Source organism: Gadus macrocephalus, chromosome 7 (genome assembly GCF_031168955.1).
Source record: "Gadus macrocephalus chromosome 7, ASM3116895v1".
Lineage (NCBI taxonomy): Eukaryota > Metazoa > Chordata > Actinopteri > Gadiformes > Gadidae > Gadus > Gadus macrocephalus.
In genome coordinates this window covers 11139234-11159694 of record NC_082388.1, presented here as the reverse complement: position 1 = coordinate 11159694, position 20461 = coordinate 11139234, and the positions used below count along the sequence as shown (strand labels likewise).

The 20461-nt window shown below is 48.1% G+C and overlaps 2 protein-coding genes across 2 annotated transcripts in view; one reads left to right on the top strand and one right to left on the bottom strand.

Annotated features, from left to right (window-relative positions):
• The window catches only part of nherf4b (NHERF family PDZ scaffold protein 4b), a 205643-nt gene that overhangs the window by 18570 nt on the left and 166612 nt on the right, over positions 1-20461 (bottom strand). The window lies entirely within an intron of this gene.
• Positions 1-20461, top strand: part of nrxn2a (neurexin 2a) — a 91920-nt gene that overhangs the window by 66293 nt on the left and 5166 nt on the right. The window contains exon 17 of the mRNA XM_060056227.1: positions 13676-13857. Coding sequence (XP_059912210.1) covers positions 13676-13857 — 182 coding nt within the window. The remainder of the gene's footprint in view (positions 1-13675; positions 13858-20461) is intronic.

The window sequence follows — 20461 nt, the reverse complement described above, 5'->3', positions numbered from 1 at the left end:
GCCGCTCTCCTCCTCCTCCAGAGGGAGGAAACACAGCAGGGCACGTTTACATGCATTTTAAGCTATGACTTACTTTGCACATGTATCATAGAATTAACAGTTATCTGTTAATTAGTTATCAGTTATATGTGTCTCCCTGTTTCTTCATTACATCTTAGCTGGGGATATAATAACTGTAGGTAGATGGATTGATGGCTTGATAGGACAGATATATGTGTGAATAGGAGATGGATTGGGTAGGTAGGTAGATATATATGTGGATGGTTGGATCCTACGACTATGTGAACACGTAGGGCTGCTCGGTTTGGCTCGGTCTTCCTACTCCGATTTGATTATATGCTTTGATCATTTTCAGCGTAGATTTGCAAGTTGCTCTGGATAAGCGTCTGCCTAATGACTTATTTAAATGGATGGATAGAAATATGAATTGAAAGATGGATGTAAAGATAGATAGATATAAAGATAGATATGTTAACATTGCTACGCGACCCTGTACCACCTCCTCTAATGAGAAGGCTGTTCCTCTTCATGCTCGAAATAAAAAAAGTGTTAATTTCGCAATGTTGCAGTTACAAATAGCTCTCATTTGCCTTTCGCCATCACATTCCAGCTGAGCTAATCAGAATTAGCTTTGGCAGTGAACGTGGAATTGAATTGATTCCAACAAGTTAGTTGTTGATACTTTTCTGTTATTGTTTTTTTGTGCTGTGTTGATTTTCTTTAATTATTAACCGTAATCATAGAATACTCATTATCTCACGTTTACCAGTAATTCGTAATTGTGCTGGCTTGTTCCTGAAAAACGGCACGCTACCTGCACTGGAGTGTCTAATTACGAGGGTACATAATTGAAGAGGAAGTGTGACTATGATGTGTCAAAATAAAAGGAGCTCCCAATTAAATTGTCGTTAACGGGCTCCTCATTCAAGCCCTTTTTCCCCAGATAAGGTGTCGGTTAGTATTTGTTGATACGCGCGCAATCTTGCTTTCCCTCTTGTTTTCTCGAGACGCCGCCTAGCGTGTTGCTAACCCTGGCACCCGCTATGCCCTACATGAGTAAAGGCAGCTTGTGTTGGCTTTGTGTCTCAGCAGGGGTGGCTGGCGTCCTGCGTAGCTTCTCCTCGCCTCCTCTGCATTGCATACGTGTCTCCTCTGTCAGCCCGCTAATTCCAGCCCGTGCTGCCATCGATAGTGATTTGGCAGATACTGTACCTCCAGCTCACCACCAGCCTCGGTCTCTTCTCGTGTTCTCTTATCTCCACGCTCTGTCACGCTCTCTCTCTTCTCCTCTGTAATGCCGTCACATCTCCCCCCCCAGCCCCCCCCGTTCGTCACATCTTTTTTTTCTTCTTCTTATTCTTGCATCAGGTTACGTTGCTATCACACGCAGTGCTGGAGTCGGCGTCGACCTGCTGCTGGATGGGTCTGAGGGCCAGTGGGGTGCTAATGACTGAAGGGTGAACCAGTTCTGTATGGTAAAGGGTGAAAAGAGAGGTCTGTATGCTTAAGGGTACGTGAGAGGTCCGTGTAGATAAGGGTGAGAGTGGACGGTATAGTTAGGTCCATATAGTCAACTTAAGAGAGAGGCACATAAAGTACTAGAGAGGTGCATAAAGTACCTATACCTATAAAGGTATGTATAGTTAATGTGAGGGAGTGGTATGTGTAGGTAACATTAGAGATAGGTCTGTAGAGCTAATGTTAGAGGTAGGTCTGTATAGTTAACATTAGGGATAGTTCATCAAAGAGATACATCTGCATAGTGAAGGCAAGGGGAGAGGTCTGTTAAGTTAAGGTAAGAGATAGGTCCATATAGTAAATGGAAGACATATCTGAATAGTGAAGGTAAGGGAGAGGCCTGTATAGTTAAGTTAAGAGACAGGTCCGTGTGGTTCATGCTACAGATATGTCTGCATAGTGAAGGTAAGGGAGAGGGCTGTATAGTTAATGTGACAGATATGTCTGCATAGTGAAGGTAAGGGAGAGGGCTGTATAGTTAAGGTAAGGGAGAGCCCAGCATAATTAGAGAACACTTTGTGTGTCTCAAGCTTGGCGAGAACAGACACCCTGAACAGATGTACAGATGGGCACAGCAAACAAGCAACTTCATCTCCAACAGCAGCGCCTGCTGTGACAATACAGAGGAGTGGGTGGCTGGTGGGTGGTGGGGCCGGGGCGGTGCTGTACGACGCTTGATATAGCGTAGTCGACTGCTGCTGCTAAATTATTCAGAAGAAGCAAAGACCAAACCCTGGCTTTTGTTGCTTTTAGGAGAGGAGCGGAGGGGAGCAGTGGGGGACCATCGACGTTCTCTCTCTCTCTCTCTCCCTCTCTCTCTCTCTCTCTCTCTCTCTCTCTCTCTCTCTACCTCTCTCTCTCTCTCTCTCTCTCCCTCTCTCTCCCTCTCTCTCCCTCTCTCTCTCTCTCTCTCTCTCTCTCTCTCTCTCTCTCTCTCTCTCTCTCTCTCTCTCTCTCTCTCTCTCGCTCGCTCTGTGGATCAAACCGTCTAACTGATGAGTGGCTTTGCGTTGGGTGTCGCGCGAGCGTCTCCGTGGCTCTGGCTGTGGCGGTCTGTGAGCGGTCTTCCTGACAGCAGCACACCTCCGCCTGGCTCCTCCTCTGCAGTGTGCTTCTGACTCGCACCACTTCAACCTGCAAGCGAGTCAGCTGCGAATGTACCATGCATTTGTTGACACACGCGCGCAAACATACACACACACACACAAGTGCGGACACACACACACACACAATAGCAGACACACACCAACGGACACACACAGTCACACAGTTTCCTAACCCCCTATGTTTTACCATCGTAGCTTGCCTGCATTTCTTCACTCTCACTCTCTGCCCCCCCCCCCCCCCTCCTCCCTCCCTATCTCTCTATCTGTCTCTCTCTGGCATCCCCTCTCTCTCTCTCTCTCTCTCTCTCTCTCTCACACTCTTTATTTTCTGTCTCTGTCATGCTCTCTCTCTCTGGTTTAATGCTCTCCCTATTTTAGTGTCTTTCTTTCTACTTCACACGCTCTCTCTCTCTCTCTCTCCCTCTCTCTCCGTTGTTCACCCACTCTTGTCCCTCCTCCCTCACTTCTCCACCGAGTCTCTCTCTCTCTCTCTCTCTCTCTCTCTCTCTCTCTCTCTCTCTCTCTCTCTCTCTCTCTCTCTCTCTCTCTCTCTCTCTCCATCTCTCACACTCGGGCACATGCTGGGTCTCTCGGAGAGCCGGGCTTAGGCTACTGCACGCGCTTCATTCGCCAGCGAGAGATTCCCCTCCTATCAGCGGCCGGGGGTTCGGACCACCGCTCTCAGCCAAGGTTATTCACATCCCGCGATCCTCATCCATGCGGGATTCACTCGGGCTGCCGCGCTTCAGCCATTAGCATAATTTCTGCTGCTGCTGCTGCTGCTGCTGCTGCTGCTGCTGCAGCTGAGGAAGGAGGAGGAGGAGGGGAGGGGAGGGGGGGAGGACTATCAGTCCCGGCCATCCACAACGATCTCATCTGGAGAGAGGAATCAATTGGCTCGCCTTCCAACGCCACCGCCGCCGCTGCCACCACCAGCCCCCCCGCCCCCCCCCCCCCCCCCGGGGCCGTGCGTGTGGAATTATCACTTTGACCCCTCTCCTTCAGAGGGAGGCAGAGTAAACAGATTGCTGGGAGACGAGGAGCAGGCGTTGATGGGAATGCAGCATTGCTCTGCCTCTTCTGCCGCCGATTCCGATTCGTCCTGCCGCCGCCTGCGGTGAACGGCGGACAGGTGCAGCGGGAGACGCGGACCGCAGGCTCCGCCGCACGGGGAGAGAGAGAGAGAGAGAGAGAGAGAGAGACCCTCGAAAGAAGAGACACTGCTGTGTTGTGGCGTCGGAGACGCCGCTACCCCGCTGCCATAATAACAGAGGTGGCCAGCCGCTCTGTGTTTGCTGCGTCTGAACCGGAGGAGAGAGAGCGAGAGCGAGTGAAGAGAGCGAGAGCTATTATTTATTTATTTCCTGGATTTTCTCCTTTACTGCGCTGCTGCAGATATACCCCCCCCCCCCCCCTTCCTCCTCCTCCTCGTCTCTCTGTCTCTCCTTCCTCCGGCTAAAGGGGAACAAAAGCGCTGATTCCCGCATCACCCTTCATCCGCTTGGATCTTATTTTTATCACACCCCCCCCCCTCCCCCCTTCTCCTCCTCCTCCTCCCCTCCTTCTCCCCATCCCCCGCTCTTCTCTCGCTTTAGTTTGCATATTTTTCCCTGGCTCGCTCTTTTATTATTTCTTTCTTCGGTTCCTCCGGTGCATTCGGAGGAGATGATCGCGTCCCTGGCGCGCGGCGCGCTACTGCCCGTCGTCGAGAGCCCGCTATCCGGCTGGGAAGCCGCCGCCCCCCCCCCTGCTCTACCTGTGGCCCACGGCGGAGTCTCCCATCAGGATTCCAGTCACAGCGGCTCTGTGAATCACAACGCCTTGAATACCGGGGCTGCAGCGCCGCCACCGCCGCGGTCTCTACCCTCTCGCTCTGCGCTGAATGACAAGTGTGGCTCCTCTGGGCGCTCCGCTCACTGCCGCCGCCGCTCACCCGCGCTGCCATTGAGATGCGGTCTACGTGCGTGGAGACTTACTTTTTTTCCAAGAGGACGGCGGTGAATTTTTCATGGGAACTACCGAGTGCACCGGTGTTTAGTTTGGCCGTCGTGGCGATCTTGCCATAAAAAATCTTGCGATGCTGTCTGGGAAATAGGACTTGGGAATTGTTTTCCCCCCCTCTTTTTTGTAACACTTACGGACGATTGTTTGAATTGTCCTTTCCCGTAAATAATTCTAAATCGGTCGTCCACCCCCATCTGGGTGTCTCTTTCTCCATCGACTACCCGGTCCCTGATGGTCATGGCGGTAAACACCCCCGTCAGCTGCTGAGATGCCCTCCCGTCTTCGAGGCAGGCGGAGAGGAGCCCTGATGGGGCCCACCTGCCTCTCCTGGGCAGGTGGTCATGTGGATTCTCCTCCGCCACCTCCTCCTCCTCCTCAGTCCTCCACAACAAGCCTCCCACCCCTCCACGGCGTGTCCCCCGATCCGGGCCAGGCTGCAGATGACCTGGAGGCCGCCCAGCCTGGCTTCAGCCTCACCATGGGCCTGAGCTACCTGCTGAGACTGGCTTTCTGGATCTCCCTGCTCACAGTGCTGCCCATACAGACGGGCACGGCGCGCGTCTCCTCCAGCCTGAGCACCACGCACCACGTCCACCACTTTCACAACAAGCACGGCACGGTTCCCATCGCTATTAACCGGATGCCCTTCCTCACCAGGGGAGGCCATGGTAAGGCCCCTCTTCTCCTGTTAAAGGCTTACGCTTAGTCCTCAATGGGCCCCTAGTGTCTGCAGTGCTAAAGGTGTGCATTAAGCCCTCCATGGCCCTTACTAAGGTGTGCATTAAGCCCTCCATGGCCCTTACTGTCTCCGGTGCTAAAGGTGTGCATTAAGCCCTCCATGGCCCTTACTGTCTCCGGTGCTAAAGGTGTGCATTAAGCCCTCCATGGCCCTTACTGTCTCCGGTGCTAAAGGTGTGCATTAAGCCCTCCATGGCCCTTACTGTCTCCGGTGCTAAAGGTGTGCATTAAGCCCTCCATGGCCCTTACTGTCTCCGGTGCTAAAGGTGTGCAGTAAGCCCTCCATGGCCCTTACTGTCTCCGGTGCTAAAGGTGTACATTGAGCTCTTGATGGGCCCCTAGTGTCACCAATGCTAAAGGTGTAAATGTAGCCATTGATGGGCCTCCATTGTTTCTGGGCCTACAGTGTCAAGTAAGTCTTTTAATGGCCCCTTGGGTCTCTAGTGCCTTAGGTGTGCATTTTGTCTTGCATCAGCCCCTTCAATGATGCTACAGGTAAACATGTGGCCGTTGAAGTGCCAAAACTGTGAAATTCTTCCTCGATAGGCCACTATTATCTCCATAGCTAAAGGTTTACATTTGCCCCCTCGAAGGGCCACTTGTGTCACCAGTGCCAAAGGTGTACATCTAACCCTCGATGGGCCGCTAGTGTCACCAATGCTAAAGGTTTACATTTGGCCCTCGTTGGGCCACTTGTGTCACCAGTGCCAAAGGTGTACAAGGGCGGCAGTGGCTCAGGAGGTAGAGCGGGTTGGCTGGTAACCTGAAGGTTGTTGGTTCGATCCCCGGCTCCTCCTAGCTGAGTGTCGAGGTGTCCTTGAGCAAGGCACCTAACCCTGACTGTTAGCTCCCGACGAGCTGGCTGTCGCCTTGCATGGTTGACTCCGCCGTCGGTGTGTCAATGTGTGCGTTAATGGTGAATGTGAGGCAATATTGTAAAGTGCTTTGGGTGGCCAATGCTTAGAAAAAGCGCCATATAAATGCAGTCCATTTACATCTAACCCTTGATGGGCCGCTGATGTCACCAATGCTAAAGGTGTACATTTGGCCTTTGGTTTCTTCAATGCTAAAGGTGTACATAAAGGGTCTAGAGTCTCCAGTGCCAAAGGTGTACATTTGGCCATATATGGGTCGCTATTATCCCCAGGGCTAAAGGTGTACATTTAGACCTTGATGGGATCCTGGGGTATCCAGCGCTTAGGTGTACATTTGGCCCTTGCTGTCTTCATTGCAAAATGTGTTAATTTGGCCCCCTATGGGCTGACCAGTGTCCCCAGTGCTAAGGTGTACGTGTAGGCCTCTAAGGGCCCCCAGTGTCCCAGTGCTAAGGTGTACATGTAGTCCTCTAAGGGCCCCCAGTGTCCCCAGTGCTAAAGGTCTAAATGTGGCCCCTGATGGGTATTGGGGGAGCTTCTTAAGGAACTACTGACTGGTGGGGCCATTAGTAGTATACTCAGTGATGGGTTATTCCAGTGGTTCTCGTAGCAGAAGTGAAGGTGTATCTAGAAGTTCTTTTTCCTTGTGGACCGGGGGTTGGATAAATGGCGTGATTAGCTGCCAGCTCGGGAGCCATAAGTCTGTTATGATTCATATACATTATATTTCCTTACCTATAGTCTTAAATATGGCATGTCTTCCGTGATCATATCCATTTCACATCCTTTTAAATAATCATTTTAAATGATTATTTTGTAACGTTATGACTATCTTGACACATGTGATATCCCACCCTGTATGACACATGCAATTTGAACAGATGTGGCGGGGATATGCTGTGCGCGTGGCTGGCTCTTTTACACGCCTTCACTGAGGGGAAGTCATGGGACTCATCACTCTCTCTCTCTCTTACGTAACACCCAGCGCCTCTCTTGTCCTTACTTCCACCAGGCGTCGGTTCGACACGTCGCTCAGCGGCTCAGCCCGGGCGCTTAGGGAAGCGCTGAGAAGGACGTATCTCCTGAAAGGAAATTAAAGCTACACACACTCTTGTGTCGGGCCGTGAATTGATTGCCTTTTTAATCGGGTGTCCCGCTTCCTCCCCCGGTTCACCTTTATCTCCGCCGGGGAAAGGCTTCAATGGTTTTCCAGGGTCTTTATCTCACCCTTGTACGCTTCTCGCGCGCTTGTAATGGGTCTAAAAGGTGATAAATTACACCTGCCGCCGTAGCGTAGAGGGACCTGTCCGGTCACACCCCCCCCGGTCCCCTTCACCACCCACCCACTTACCCCCTACCCCCCCTTGTTTCTGATCAAACCAACGCAGGAGCGCCAGCTCAGCTTCAAAGCTTCCAGTGATCATTTTTCAATTGCATTCGACTGCTGCTATTGGAACCGTTGTGCAGCTGTACTTTGCTCAGAGTCCATAGCGCAGGGTAAAAAATCTATTGTGCGCTTGAATTCTACATTTAAATCCACTGAATGAACGTCACCTTGCCCTGTATCACATAATGCAAGATTGTTTCATCGTGCTAAACCCTGTTAGTTGGAAACCAAGGTATGTGACCAAATTCTGCTCAGGTATGGAGGTATGCCTTAAGTAAGCATGTGTGTGTGTGTGTGTGTGTGTGTGTGTGTGTGTGTGTGTGTGTCTGAACGCTCATACATATGGGTTTGTGGGTGCGTGTGTGTTTGTGCGTTCGTTGATGCATGTGCTCGGAGGTGTGTATATGTGTGTGTGTTCGCGTGTGTATATGTGTGTGTGTCTTAACACGCATACATATATGTATTTGTGTGAATGCATGTGCGTGGAGGTGTGTGCATGGATGTGTTTGTGTGTGTGTGTGTGTGTGTGTGTCTGTATGTATGTATATGCACGTATGTATGTGTGGGCGTGTGTGTATGTGTGCTGTAGACAAAGACTTGGGCCGTTGGGCTATAAGACTATTTATAGGTCACCTACACTACTGCAGTGTCTTACACCCCCGTTGTACAGGACACTGTTACCGGATCCACACAATGCAGAGAGCCATGATGTCTCATTTTAACTGCCTGTAAAGACATCAGGCTCACCGGCTGCTTGCTATGGACGTAATAGGTGCGTTATTTAATGTCAGCACCCAAGCACGGTCACACAATGTGTCGAGTGCTGGTTAACGGTGTGCTTCCAATGTTGAACATTTTAATCGTACGAGGTAGAATACAAATATAATATGCCTCCCCTCTCAAAGGATTGCGTCTGTTTAGTCAAAGGCTTTAGCATTGATCCCAACCACCGTCAACCATAAACATCAACAGCTATCCAGCATGTAAACGTCAATGGTTATCGACCATGTAAACATTAACGGTTATCTCATAGATTCAGAGGGAGATGTGAGGAAAGTTAACCATGTTAGGTCACCCTGGGCTACGAAAATGTTGGCTTTTAATAAAATAACAGATTTAGTTTTAGGTCAACATCTTCTCTGATGAGTTACTTATTGTCTTAATCGCGGATATAAAAGGCTAGGCAAACCCAAAAATTTGCTTTCTTTGGTAGAAAACATTTCTGTTTGGGTCTCATGAACCGTGTTTTTTACAAAAAAATCTAAAGTTTTCTATTGGCTGCACTTCTTAGCTTGAGCGAGTGTAACGTGGGTTTTTACAACATTCGGCAACGCCCCCAAGCACTTGCAACCCTTGAACCCAATGTGTTTTTTTCTCAAACTTTAGGTCTGCTCACTCTTTTGAAACTTGTAGGCGGAAGTTTGCTCACCCGCGAAGGAGTATGCGCCCTCACAAGAACACTCCCTCACATGAGCTTCATATGCTTGTTGTGAAATAACGGCGGTTTGTAACATCATCTCTGTTCAGCAGAAAGAAACCATGATGAAGTTGGACCATTGACATGATGGGTTCCGGGGTTTGCGTTCTCCATTGGTTCTCCATCTCCAAATGGCAATTAATGGGACAATTTATGCGGTGAAATAGCAAGGCAGACATGTTGCAGACATGTTGCAGACACGGATGAAACGGTATTCTCATATATTGGAAAATGCAGTTACCCTTTTAAACTCCCAAGATATCCTCCAAGTATCCTCATCAGACATGCATCCGGTTCATAAATTACACATAAGGTCTCCGAAAGATGCATACGTGATTCAATTTCCTCTGGTGATCTCAACGGTTTCAAAAAGGCCCACTTAACTCAATTCTTTCACCGGGTTTCACCTCTTAAGTAGCCCTTTCTATATGTCCCGTTGTGTTTCTCGTAATGCGTTTACCGATCAATATTTCCGTGTTCTGTTCTTTTCCGGCCGCGCAGCAGAAGGCGCTTTGTCAGCCCAGTGCAGAGCTAGCCATGTTAGCGCTCACAGCAGCCTCTCTCCTCTGGGTGCAGTGTCGCTTTCGCTAACCCACCTCACTAACCCTCCTTGTCCGGCTCCCCTGAGTGCCAACCGCGTTAGACACACTGCTCTAAATTATTCTCCAGGCGCCATGTCTGTAAAATGTGGGAAATTATCCACAGAGACGTCTTTGATTCACAGCTGCTGCTGCTGCTGCTGCTGCTGCTGCTGCTGCCGCCTCCTCCTCCAGTGCTCCAGAATCCTTGCGGTCTGATTGGAAAAAGACGGCGTAGACCAATAGGGGCACAGCGGCCGGAGCTGCCATCCTAGGTCATGTGAATAAATAGACGCGTGGCGTTTGACGACGGCCAGATGCTGTCTCTAGGCTATGGAAAAGAAGGAAAACAAAGATTGCTCTGGCAACAGCAGGTTTTTCGGCGTAGAAGACGGGGGAAAATCTCAGGGTCGTGTATTACATTGACCTCCAAGATGGCAGAGACGGGGGGGGCTATCTGTCTAACTCAAAGACACACTGTGCTGGTTCACACCCGTCCCTGACACACATATACTCACGCACACACACACACACACACACACACACATAGACACAGACACACACACACATACCCCCACACACACACACACATACCCCAACACACACACACACACACACACACACACACACACACACACACACACACACAAATAGACGCACACAGGTCGATGAACACAAAAATGCATAGACAAACAAATAGATCCACACATGCACAATCGCACGCACACACAGACATTAAATGGAGAATTGACTGAAAGCAAACGTTATTTGCCACAGGAACGCCCTGCAGTTGTATGTGTTGTTCATTTACATTTCGTCATTAAGCAGATGCTTAAGCTCAATTTTATCTACACTTTTATCTCGGCTGTTGTATTCACACACATGAGAATGGGGTGAAACAGCTGCAATACTTCTTTCTTTCTTTTTTTTAACAGTGGTTAAGTGTATTTAATTAGCTCCCCAGCATCACGCAGCTCAATTAAACACCCAACTTACATCATGAAAACTGTCACCCAGTAACAAAAGTATGTATGAGTATGAGAAAAGATATTCAGTGAAATGGGGGCGTTCTGGCAAAGCGTTTCTCGGGAGATCTGAGGGGGTCTTGGGGAGAGTTAAACAAAAGTTGAAGAAGTAAATTTGGCGGTGAATGATTTAGACCTGTTCAAATATCCAGTGAGCTGAGAGAAAGTAACCCGCGTTTGAAAGAGCTGTTGGAGTATAAATCAGCAATATAATTTCCTTTTCTTCTTGCAATTACTCAAAGACTTTCCATCTCAATATCATGACTCACAAAGAACCTGGGCTACGAGCTCACTCTGCAAAATGTACCTGATCCAAAAACAAATGCATCTCGGCCGCTTGTATACATAATCAAGACAATGCAACCCCGGTCTAATCTTTGCAGCCAATGTATCTGTTGTTTTCCACAATTCGCCGTGAATACTATCAAAGGCATCCATACAAGCTAATGATGAGAAACATATTGTTATTAATGCATGGTGCATGTGGGGGTCAACCGGTCACAGTAGCTAAACAAATACGCTAATAACATACTGTTTGTTTAATGTGACCCCAATAACCCTGTACCAGCCACAAGACAGTTCTTGTTTAACAGCTGAGTTAATACCCTGGGTGCAAGGGCAGCGATGTACGCCTTTAGAGAGAGAGAGAGAGAGAGAGAGAGAGAGAGAGAGAGAGAGAGAGACAGAGAGACATAGTGAATGTGAGAGACGAGAGAGATCAGTTCAGAGAATTAGAGCGAGAGAGAGAGAGAGAGTGGAGAACCGTGTGATTGTACATCTGGCAGATTCTGGCAGAATCACCTAATGCTTAATTAATGTGATGCAAATAAGGGTGAGGAGGTTGGCGTTTGGCGTATATATATGTGTGAGCGAGGTGCACCAGCGTAATGGTGCCCTGTGTTATGTGCCTGTGACTAATGCAGAATACAGAAGCCATACTGTCTTTGTTATCGCCAGGATCTCACCGCTGCTGCTCTTTATTTCATGCTGCATCCCACGGCCTGCAGACGTTGTATTGCCTTTATGTGAGGTCTCCGGTTTCCCTCGACTCTTTCTAGGGACCTCTGCTCGCACCACGGCGCAGTAAACGTGTTGTGTGAGTGGAATTGATGCTCATTATCCCGTGAACGTCGCCCCGCCTCCTGTGGTCGGTAGCTCTCTTGATTAATTAATACTTTTTTCCTCCTTTCTCTATTTATATTTGAATTCTATTTTCCAGCGAACCAAAGCATCTTTTGAGGTTTCTACCAACACTGTCCGTAGCCTATGCCCCATAACGTGTTTACTGATATTACGTAACGCGCACCTCGCGGTAATTCAGAGCGCTCCTATTCATTATAAGATAATAAGTGAACTCATCTACTCGCAGTCTCCTCAAAGAGCCCGAGGCTAATCCGACGTGACATTTGTCCTCAGGCCGCGGCGGGCCGATAGCGTGGCTCTGGAGGGCCTCCTCCAGAGTCCCCGCCCCCCCCCCCCCCCCCCCCCGCCCCTCCAGCCATTCCTCGTACTCCTACATGTTGAAGCGGTTACAGCCATCGGGTCGTAAATACCTGCAATTAGCGCCGTTCCAACGCAGTCAGGCAGAGGGAGGGAGTGGCCGTTACTGCGGCGTCACAGTGGGGAACGCGCAAACACCTGCCTATTAATTAACGGCGGACGCTGATGAAGCTATTCCCAGAGGCCGATTACCGGCCGTCAAATTAACGCCGTGCGTTGGAACTACCTGAGAACACATCCTACACGGGCGGCAGCGAGGAGGCCCGCCTCTCCTCCCCAACAACACGCCCGCCGCGTTTGTCTCGAGGCGAGATGGCCCCGGTGAATCATCCGCCAAACAGTAGGGTACAGGACAAAAGAAGGAAATATCAGCACAACACAGATGTTTAAGACTGGCTGTATTATGTATAGGAGCTGGGTTGCCAAGGGTTCAATCCGGTCCGTGGTCTAGCTGTAGGGTGTCTTGAGCAACCCCCTAGCTGGTCATTAGGGACCTGTGTCTGGGTTCACTGCACAACATTTGCGGTAACAGCCGTCTACTGAATGAGTTGTAATGAAATACAAAAATGAGTCATATACTGCAAGGAAAAATCGGGCCCATCATTCAGTGGCTTGATAGGCCTTGTGACGCCTTTTTTTTGTATGCTTGTGCAGCTCATTGGGTATTCTATAGCTTGCCCTGCCTTTAAGATTACTTTAATGTCTCTAATCCCGCCACGCCCCAACTGTCATTAACGACGGCTGTAATGTCTGTTAGTAAACCGTTCTTCCAAAAGCTTATTTAAAGCTAGTAAACAAACCAGCTCACTGTCTCTCTCGTGCAAAACATGTAAATCCCTCTCTCTCTCTCTCTCTCTCTCTCTCTCTCTCTCTCTCTCTCTCTCTCTCTCTCGCTTGCTCGCTCGCTCGCTTCTTTCCCTCTCTCTTGCAATGTGAATTATTTTTAGGCATAAACTACATTTCTTGATCACTCTTAAATAAGAATGAGGTCAATGTGAATAAAAACATATTATATAAAAAAATTATTGCTTGATTATTATTAGCCTTTAAAATTGGATTGAGATAAGATGGGAGAGATGTTTTGGGAAATCCTTCATGGTGCAGTATAGTTGTGCATTTTCACAGTATGTTCACTTCAGCACTTTGTGGTTCTTCAGCAGCGGTCTATAGATATCATCATTATATCCGTTGCCCTTACGCTATGTGACACTCGTGAATTCTGGATATCTTTTGGAGGTGAATCAATGATGAAAGTGATGCTGCGCGCACATTAATGATGAAACAATACGTTCAGCACGTGACCCCAACCGTAGCTCCATTACAAATTATTGATTTAAGATTAAAAGACACATGCAACAACAAACCTAGAAACAATGAACCACACCCATCCCTCCTTGGATGTAGTCCAAATGAGTTCCCATATGTCTAATGTTTCTGCTTCCTCCTCCATCTCTTTCTCCTCTGCAGCTGGAACCACGTATATCTTTGGTAAAGGAGGTGCCCTCATCACCTACACCTGGGCTCCCAATGAGCGACCGAGCACGCGTGCCGACCGCCTGGCCGTGGGCTTCAGCACGCTGCAGAAGGACGCCATCTTGGTCCGCGTAGAGAGCACCCACGGGCTAGGAGACTTCCTCCAGCTTCATATAGTAAGACTCTTCTAGAACTTTCTTAAGCCACTTCCTCACAGCTTCATAAAGTAAGGCTCTTCTCGAACCTTCTTAAGCCACTTCCTCTCAGCTTCATATAGTAAGACTCTTCTGGAACCTTCTAAAAAAACTTCCTCTTAGCTTCATATAGTAAGACCCTTCTAGAACTTTCTAAAAAGATAAGCTTCACATAATACAATTATTTATTATTCTTATTATTTTTCTGCAAAATGAGTATGAAACAGTACATATATTAGAAAAATGACGAATGGGATGGTTCATTGTTAAATAACTCATATTTTCTTATCCTTGTTTTAATTTAACTAAAAGGGAAATTATCCCCAAAAAAGTCTTGAAAGAAAGTTATAGGCCTGCAACCAAATTTAGTACATTCTGTGGATACGCACTATAACTAGTACTAGACCTTATACTAGTACTACTATTACCTACATCACTACTTCTATTTCGACCAATACCACTAGCGATTATATTATTACGGTGAATAACGAGTGAGAATTGAGTGAAAACCAGTCTGCCTTCATTTTATTAATCACCCGAGTACAGTGCTGTCCTCTCAAACTATCTCCAGTAAACACAGCTAAATAAGCCCCACAGCCGCCATAGACAACATGATTAGCTAATCAACAGCGTTTCAGCTTCGAGTTCACAGAGTCAAAAGAAAAAAAAAGAACACACAGCCGCCTGCCAGTATTGTTGTAAATATAAAGGACAGCTTACAAGTAAATAGACTTGCGTTGCGCTCTGGTGATAATCCTGGAGAGAAACAAGCTTGTGGCGGTACCAGGGGTCGATTCCCCCGCAGCTGCCTCCTCCACCCTGCCTCTCCTCTGGGGAAATCAGCCTCCCCGCCGGCGTGCACGGCCCCGGGACAGATGTGTGGCGCGCGTCGACGACCAGAAGGGATGTCTGTCAAATGGCTGTGACTGCTGTAATAATTAAAACGACATCTGTTTGTAAAGCAGTGACGTACCGACTGGCGAGCGGCGAGGAGGTAGAAGGCTCCGGTCGGTTTCTGTTAGCCTCTGTTAGCTATTGGAATTTAAATTGGTTTAATTGCAATATGTAAATGTAATTTAGAATTACAATTTAATCTGGAATACCAATTTGAATATAGATTTTTAATTTTCAATCACAGTTCGAATTGCATTATAAAAACAACAAATATGGAAATGAAGGTTAAAACCGTGTTAAATGGTAAGATAATGGCTGAGTTTGTCTCCAAATGAAAACAAAACAAGGGTTGCTTCTGCCCTCTTCTCTATATTCTGAAATGGTAAAGTTGTTGTTGTGAGGAGTAATTTGAAAGGTGGTGAGGAAGGGGGTTTAGGGTGATTGAGTGAGCTTCAGGGTATTGACGTGGTGACCTTTCCAGACGGTATGTGGGCTTTATCATCATTAAACTGCATCATTATTAAAGACAGAGCCTTTCTGTCCTTTTCAAACCGTGTGTCTTGTGCGAAAAACGCCCTGCCACTCAAAAACCCCTTATCCAAAATGACGAAAAGTTCACAATGGTACAAATGTCAATAGGAGCAAATACCAACAGGACACACGCATGAAACATCAGCCAATAGAAACCAACAGAACCCACGAACGCCAACAGGACAAACACTTTAAACGGCAGCCAATAGAAACCAACAGTGAGCTGTATTCTGAAAATAAGACCTGATGCAATATGGGGAGTATTTAGTAAACTACATTGGAAATTAAGGTGTTGTTAGCAGAAACTAAAAGACAAATTGAAATGAAAAAGATATATAAAAATATGAATAAAGAATCTAAAATTAAAGAAAGAAATATAGAAAATGTATCTAGATCTATAAACGCTGTCATATAAATGTAAGTGTAAGCATCAGGTAGACGTTATTGACGGGAATACCAAGTCAAATAGAAAGGATACACCATCAATTTTCATCTCCGAAGTTCCTGATCACAATCACAGCGGACCTACATAATTATAATTAGACACACCTGTCATCGGGTTTTGTACACTTCAAAGGTTGCACCTGTCAGAACCAAACTCCCTTGTTCCTGGTAATTTGGGTGAATCAGCCTCCCCCCCTGCCCACATTCATCTGTGAGGTAGTCGGCCCCAATTCACTGTGGTGAGACCACTGTTGCCCCACATATCGGTGTTCAGTAGAGAGCAGCACAGAGTTTGTAGTCAGAGAGGCTGAGTAGAAAGATTTAGTTTCTAATTTTCAGATTCGGCTCAATCTTTCAGAAACACCCTGAGGACGTGGAAGTTATTAAAGCTGCCAAAACTAGCATGGTTGATGGTTCTTAAAAGACAGCATTTCTGTTGTGGTGGTTGTCACAAACATATGACTGAGCTCATACTTGTGTATTCCAAGATCAACATAATACAATTGTCTTACAATACTGCTCAATTAGGAAGGAATTTATGCTCCACTGTGGGTGGGTGTGTATGTTGCTCCTTAAAATGAATCTACAATGACACTATATGTGTTGGTTTGAATGCAATATGCCATATGTGCAATGTATTCATCATAGGCCTGCGATGGAAAAAACAAAACAAAAAGAAAATAATGACTACACATAAAACCATGAAAGAACGACAGAACATTCAGGAATCGGAGGACATCCAGGCTCGTACATCCAGAGCGATAGCATCCAAACGTTTCAACCCTGCCGTCTAATGGCCTCCCCTGTAAACCAGCCCGTAACACCCTGAACACCTGCCACCGGATAAAACAATACGACCCTTCATTAAGGGTTCGCCGCTCAATAGAGAACCGTCAGGCTATAACAGGCAACATCTGCTGGCCGGAGCCCGGTACTGACAGACTGTCTGACGGTAAGAGGACTGCAACAACCGCTGTACGTCACCGTCCACGCCAACCGATCCCCCCCGCGCTCCGCGGTGGAGCTGCTGTGAGCCCTCATGTAATTCAAATGATTAGCGGTAGCAATTTGGGGGCTTGGCTGTTGTTTGTGCTGAATCTCTTTTCCGCAATAGACGGAGATGCATGTTCTTGTAGCAAGGCGGATCCAGGCTGTGTTTGGCAGGGTGTGTATAAATGGGTCAGCCATATAAAATCAGATTAGCATGACGAGGAAGACGAGGAGGAGGAAGGAGGATTATGCTGAATCTCCAAAATTCAGCAGCAGGAGTTTGTTGTTCCTGTGGAGAACAAATACACACACACATACACACAAACACACACAGACACACACACACACACACACACACACTCCCGTATATGCACTCTTTTACACACACACACACACACACACACACACACACACACACACTTATATGGGCACCCTCTCACACATACACACCACATACACACACACGCACACTCTTCCACATACACACACACTCACACATATATGCAGCACACCCTCACAAACACACGCACACTAACTAATAATAGCTCTAAAAAGTAAACTTATTCTAAAGGATGAATGTGATGCATGCCTGGTATAGTCACTCAGGTGCGTGCGTGCGTGCGTGCGTGCGTGCGTGCGTGCGTGCGTGCGTGCGTGCGTGCTTGCGTGCGTGCGTGCGTGCGTGCGTGCGTGCGTGCGTGCGTGCGTGCGTGCGTGCGTGCGTGCGTGCGTGCGTGCGTGCGTGCGTTGTCTGTGTGTAGGCAGGGGGGGCGCAGGTATATCTTTTCTAACTGAGAGCGTACAGGAAGGCCGGCTGCAGTCGTAATGGAGTGTGGCGGCGGAGGCCCTCTGTAGTCCTAATGAAGGCTTCTGTATTCACGCTCTGCGGTGGTAAACAACAGGTGCTCCGGCACGACAAAGCACGGCCCACCAGGCCTCTCTCGCCCCCCGTACAACACCAGGAGGAGGGCACTGCAGGACTCTGGGCTTCAGATGTAAATGTATGCACATGCAGTGTATATTAGGGGCTCATTGTTAGCCCTTGGCACTTTCACCTTCTTCGGACAAATGTACTCATTGTGAGTCGCTTTGGATAAAAGCGTCTGATAAATGCCCTCAATGTCAATGTGTTCATACGTTTACAGTCATTAGTATTGTAAAGTATCATATAACTGTTCCAGTGTTGGAAGGAGTCGAGTTTTGTAGTGTAGTATGTCGTAGGGTATAGTAGCGTTGCGTAGTATATTGTAGCAAAGTACAGCGTAGACCCGACTCGTTCGTCAAAGGGCAAAGCCGCCCTTTGAGCGGACCTAAAGAGACGGCCAGAGATGTACGGAGAGAGATATAAGACGAAGATGAGAAGATACGGAGAGATAGGAGAACGCCAAGTCAACTCAGACACTAAAAATAACAGCACCACGGGAATCAAAGGCTCTCCGAGCAGGAGGAGAAAGTGCCGCTTTGAAAGCTGGGGGGGACGGGGTGGGTGGGCGGGGGCTATATGAATCCAGATGTAATACATTAGTCATTAGATAGAGGTCAGCAAAATAAGAGCAGTTCTTTATTCAAACGGATATCAGACTGGAAGGGATGTCTGGGCGGTTACGGCCCCCTGCCTCAGTGCGAGCCGGCCCGCTTCCCCCCCCGGGGACGAGCACTCGCCACGCTTCGCTGGGAGAATGCATTTGTGTCTTATGATATATCGCCGAAAAGAAAATAAACTGCGAGCGACGTGAATGAATGTGGTGAAAAGGTTATTTGGAAAGACAGTTCAGGAGAAAAACATATATATAGATATTCAGAGCGTGTCTTCCCGTAGTTAATGTGAAGTAGGCTTCCAAAGGGATCCAGGAAATGAAGAGCGGGGACAAGCGCTAAGAGGGACTGTGATTGGATCACCGGGGATCCAATTAGAACAATTTATTGGTTTGTAGTCGGTGGTCACCCTTGCCTCCTTCTATGAGTCAAATTGGATCAGGTCTATAACTTTATTCATTAAAAACAAGTGAATGAATTGGTGCGCTCCCTTTTCAGCCTAAAGGAGTTAAATAGATGATTAGCCTGTGTCAACAGTACATTAGTCAAAGCTCTGCTGAAGAATAAATCAAATCAAATCAATGAGAAGTTCTCAAAATAGCAGCGACACGTTTATTCCCGTGAACTTCGTTTTCCGTGAATAATCCTTCCGTGAACAAAACACACTTGTGGTTTCTGTCACGAAAAGCGAAGCCATTGCTTTCTTACACCTACCTTACACACACTGTGAGTGGGCTTCAGGGGACAGCTCGGAGAGAAAGGTTTTACGCAGCCTGCTGTCACGATTACAGCGACGCAGAGGTTGAAAGATGTTTTTCTTCCATTTAAACGCCAGCCATTGTGAGTGAGTGGCGTACGAGTGTAAACAGGAGAACGCAGGCAGCCAATCGCATCGCGTGTCTCGCCGGAGAGATTGTGCTGTGAAGGTCAATTACCCCTTTTAGTGGCTCGACTTGTTAGCATGCGGCATACCTTCCCAGTGGGGCTCCAAGAGCACCAGTATATCCACCTTTATCTCACATTAGATATCCTGCAAGGTGGGTTATTCAGCAGCCAACAAACAACATTCAACCTGGTTAATTGACTCCTAAGGGTCTGCGGTCTCTCCTGCTGTAATGTGTATTCCAAGACACTAATAATGATAAATATAAAATAAGGATAATGATCATTATGATAGCATAACGACGACAACGCTAACAACGTGGACCACTCGTCCTTGAAACATTGATAGCATTCCCTGAGATTCGGAGGATAACCTTGGGCCATTCCGCTGCGTATCGCACACGAAGCAGCCCTCACCCGTACGCCGGGCCCTCACCTGAACACACTGCACCACTGCCCTGGTTCCCGTGGTGCGTGGCGGGTATAATTAGATCTCCTACCCGCCCCGCCCCAGCATTGTGTGCCATCGTTGTGCCATTGTGCCAGCGCCTGGCAGAGAGTGTGTGGAGGCCACCGCCGTGTCGAGCACGAGCGCCACGGCGGCCGCTGGAAGTGACCTCTGAAAGGGAGGAGACCGGCAGGAGGGAAAAGCACTGACGTCCCCAAAAGGGAAGCAGCAGGACGGTGTCACGGCGCATTCCGCCTCAACCAAGACCTGAGCGGGCCGGGCAGGGAGAGGGTGCAGGCCCTCCTCGGAGACAACTTAGCATCATGCTCGTGTCGCCCAGGATATGTTTGTGGTTCACACACGCACACACCCTCTCCGCTGTTAGCGCTGCCGTCCTGTTAGCGGCAGGTCTGCCCCCCCACCTCAGATTGTCCTAGCCGATACTAGTCAATACAGAGGGGGGTTGGTTAGTGTAGTGGTGCTGTTCGTGTGTAGGTCGCCTCACTTGGCCCCTCGCTCTCCACGCCTGCTCCTGAATGCCTTCATGGTGGACTGCGAGTGGCTGTCGATTAAAGCACCTGCTCCAATGGTTCAAGGGCAGAACTTCACGTTGTCGAGTTCACGTTGTTCACATTGTGACGTTCTACTTAACGACCGCCTGATGTTTTTCTTCTTTGAACCGTGTCGCATCTTTTAATTAGCTTAGACAACCCTATTGTCCGTCAACAGCAAAACAGAGGACTTGTTTTTAAAATGGATAACAACTTCCAATTTACACCCTGTTAAGAAACAAATTGCAAGATGAAGAGTGGCTTATTGATTGTTTTGTCAGAGGGAATAAAGGGAACTCTTACTGGTTAT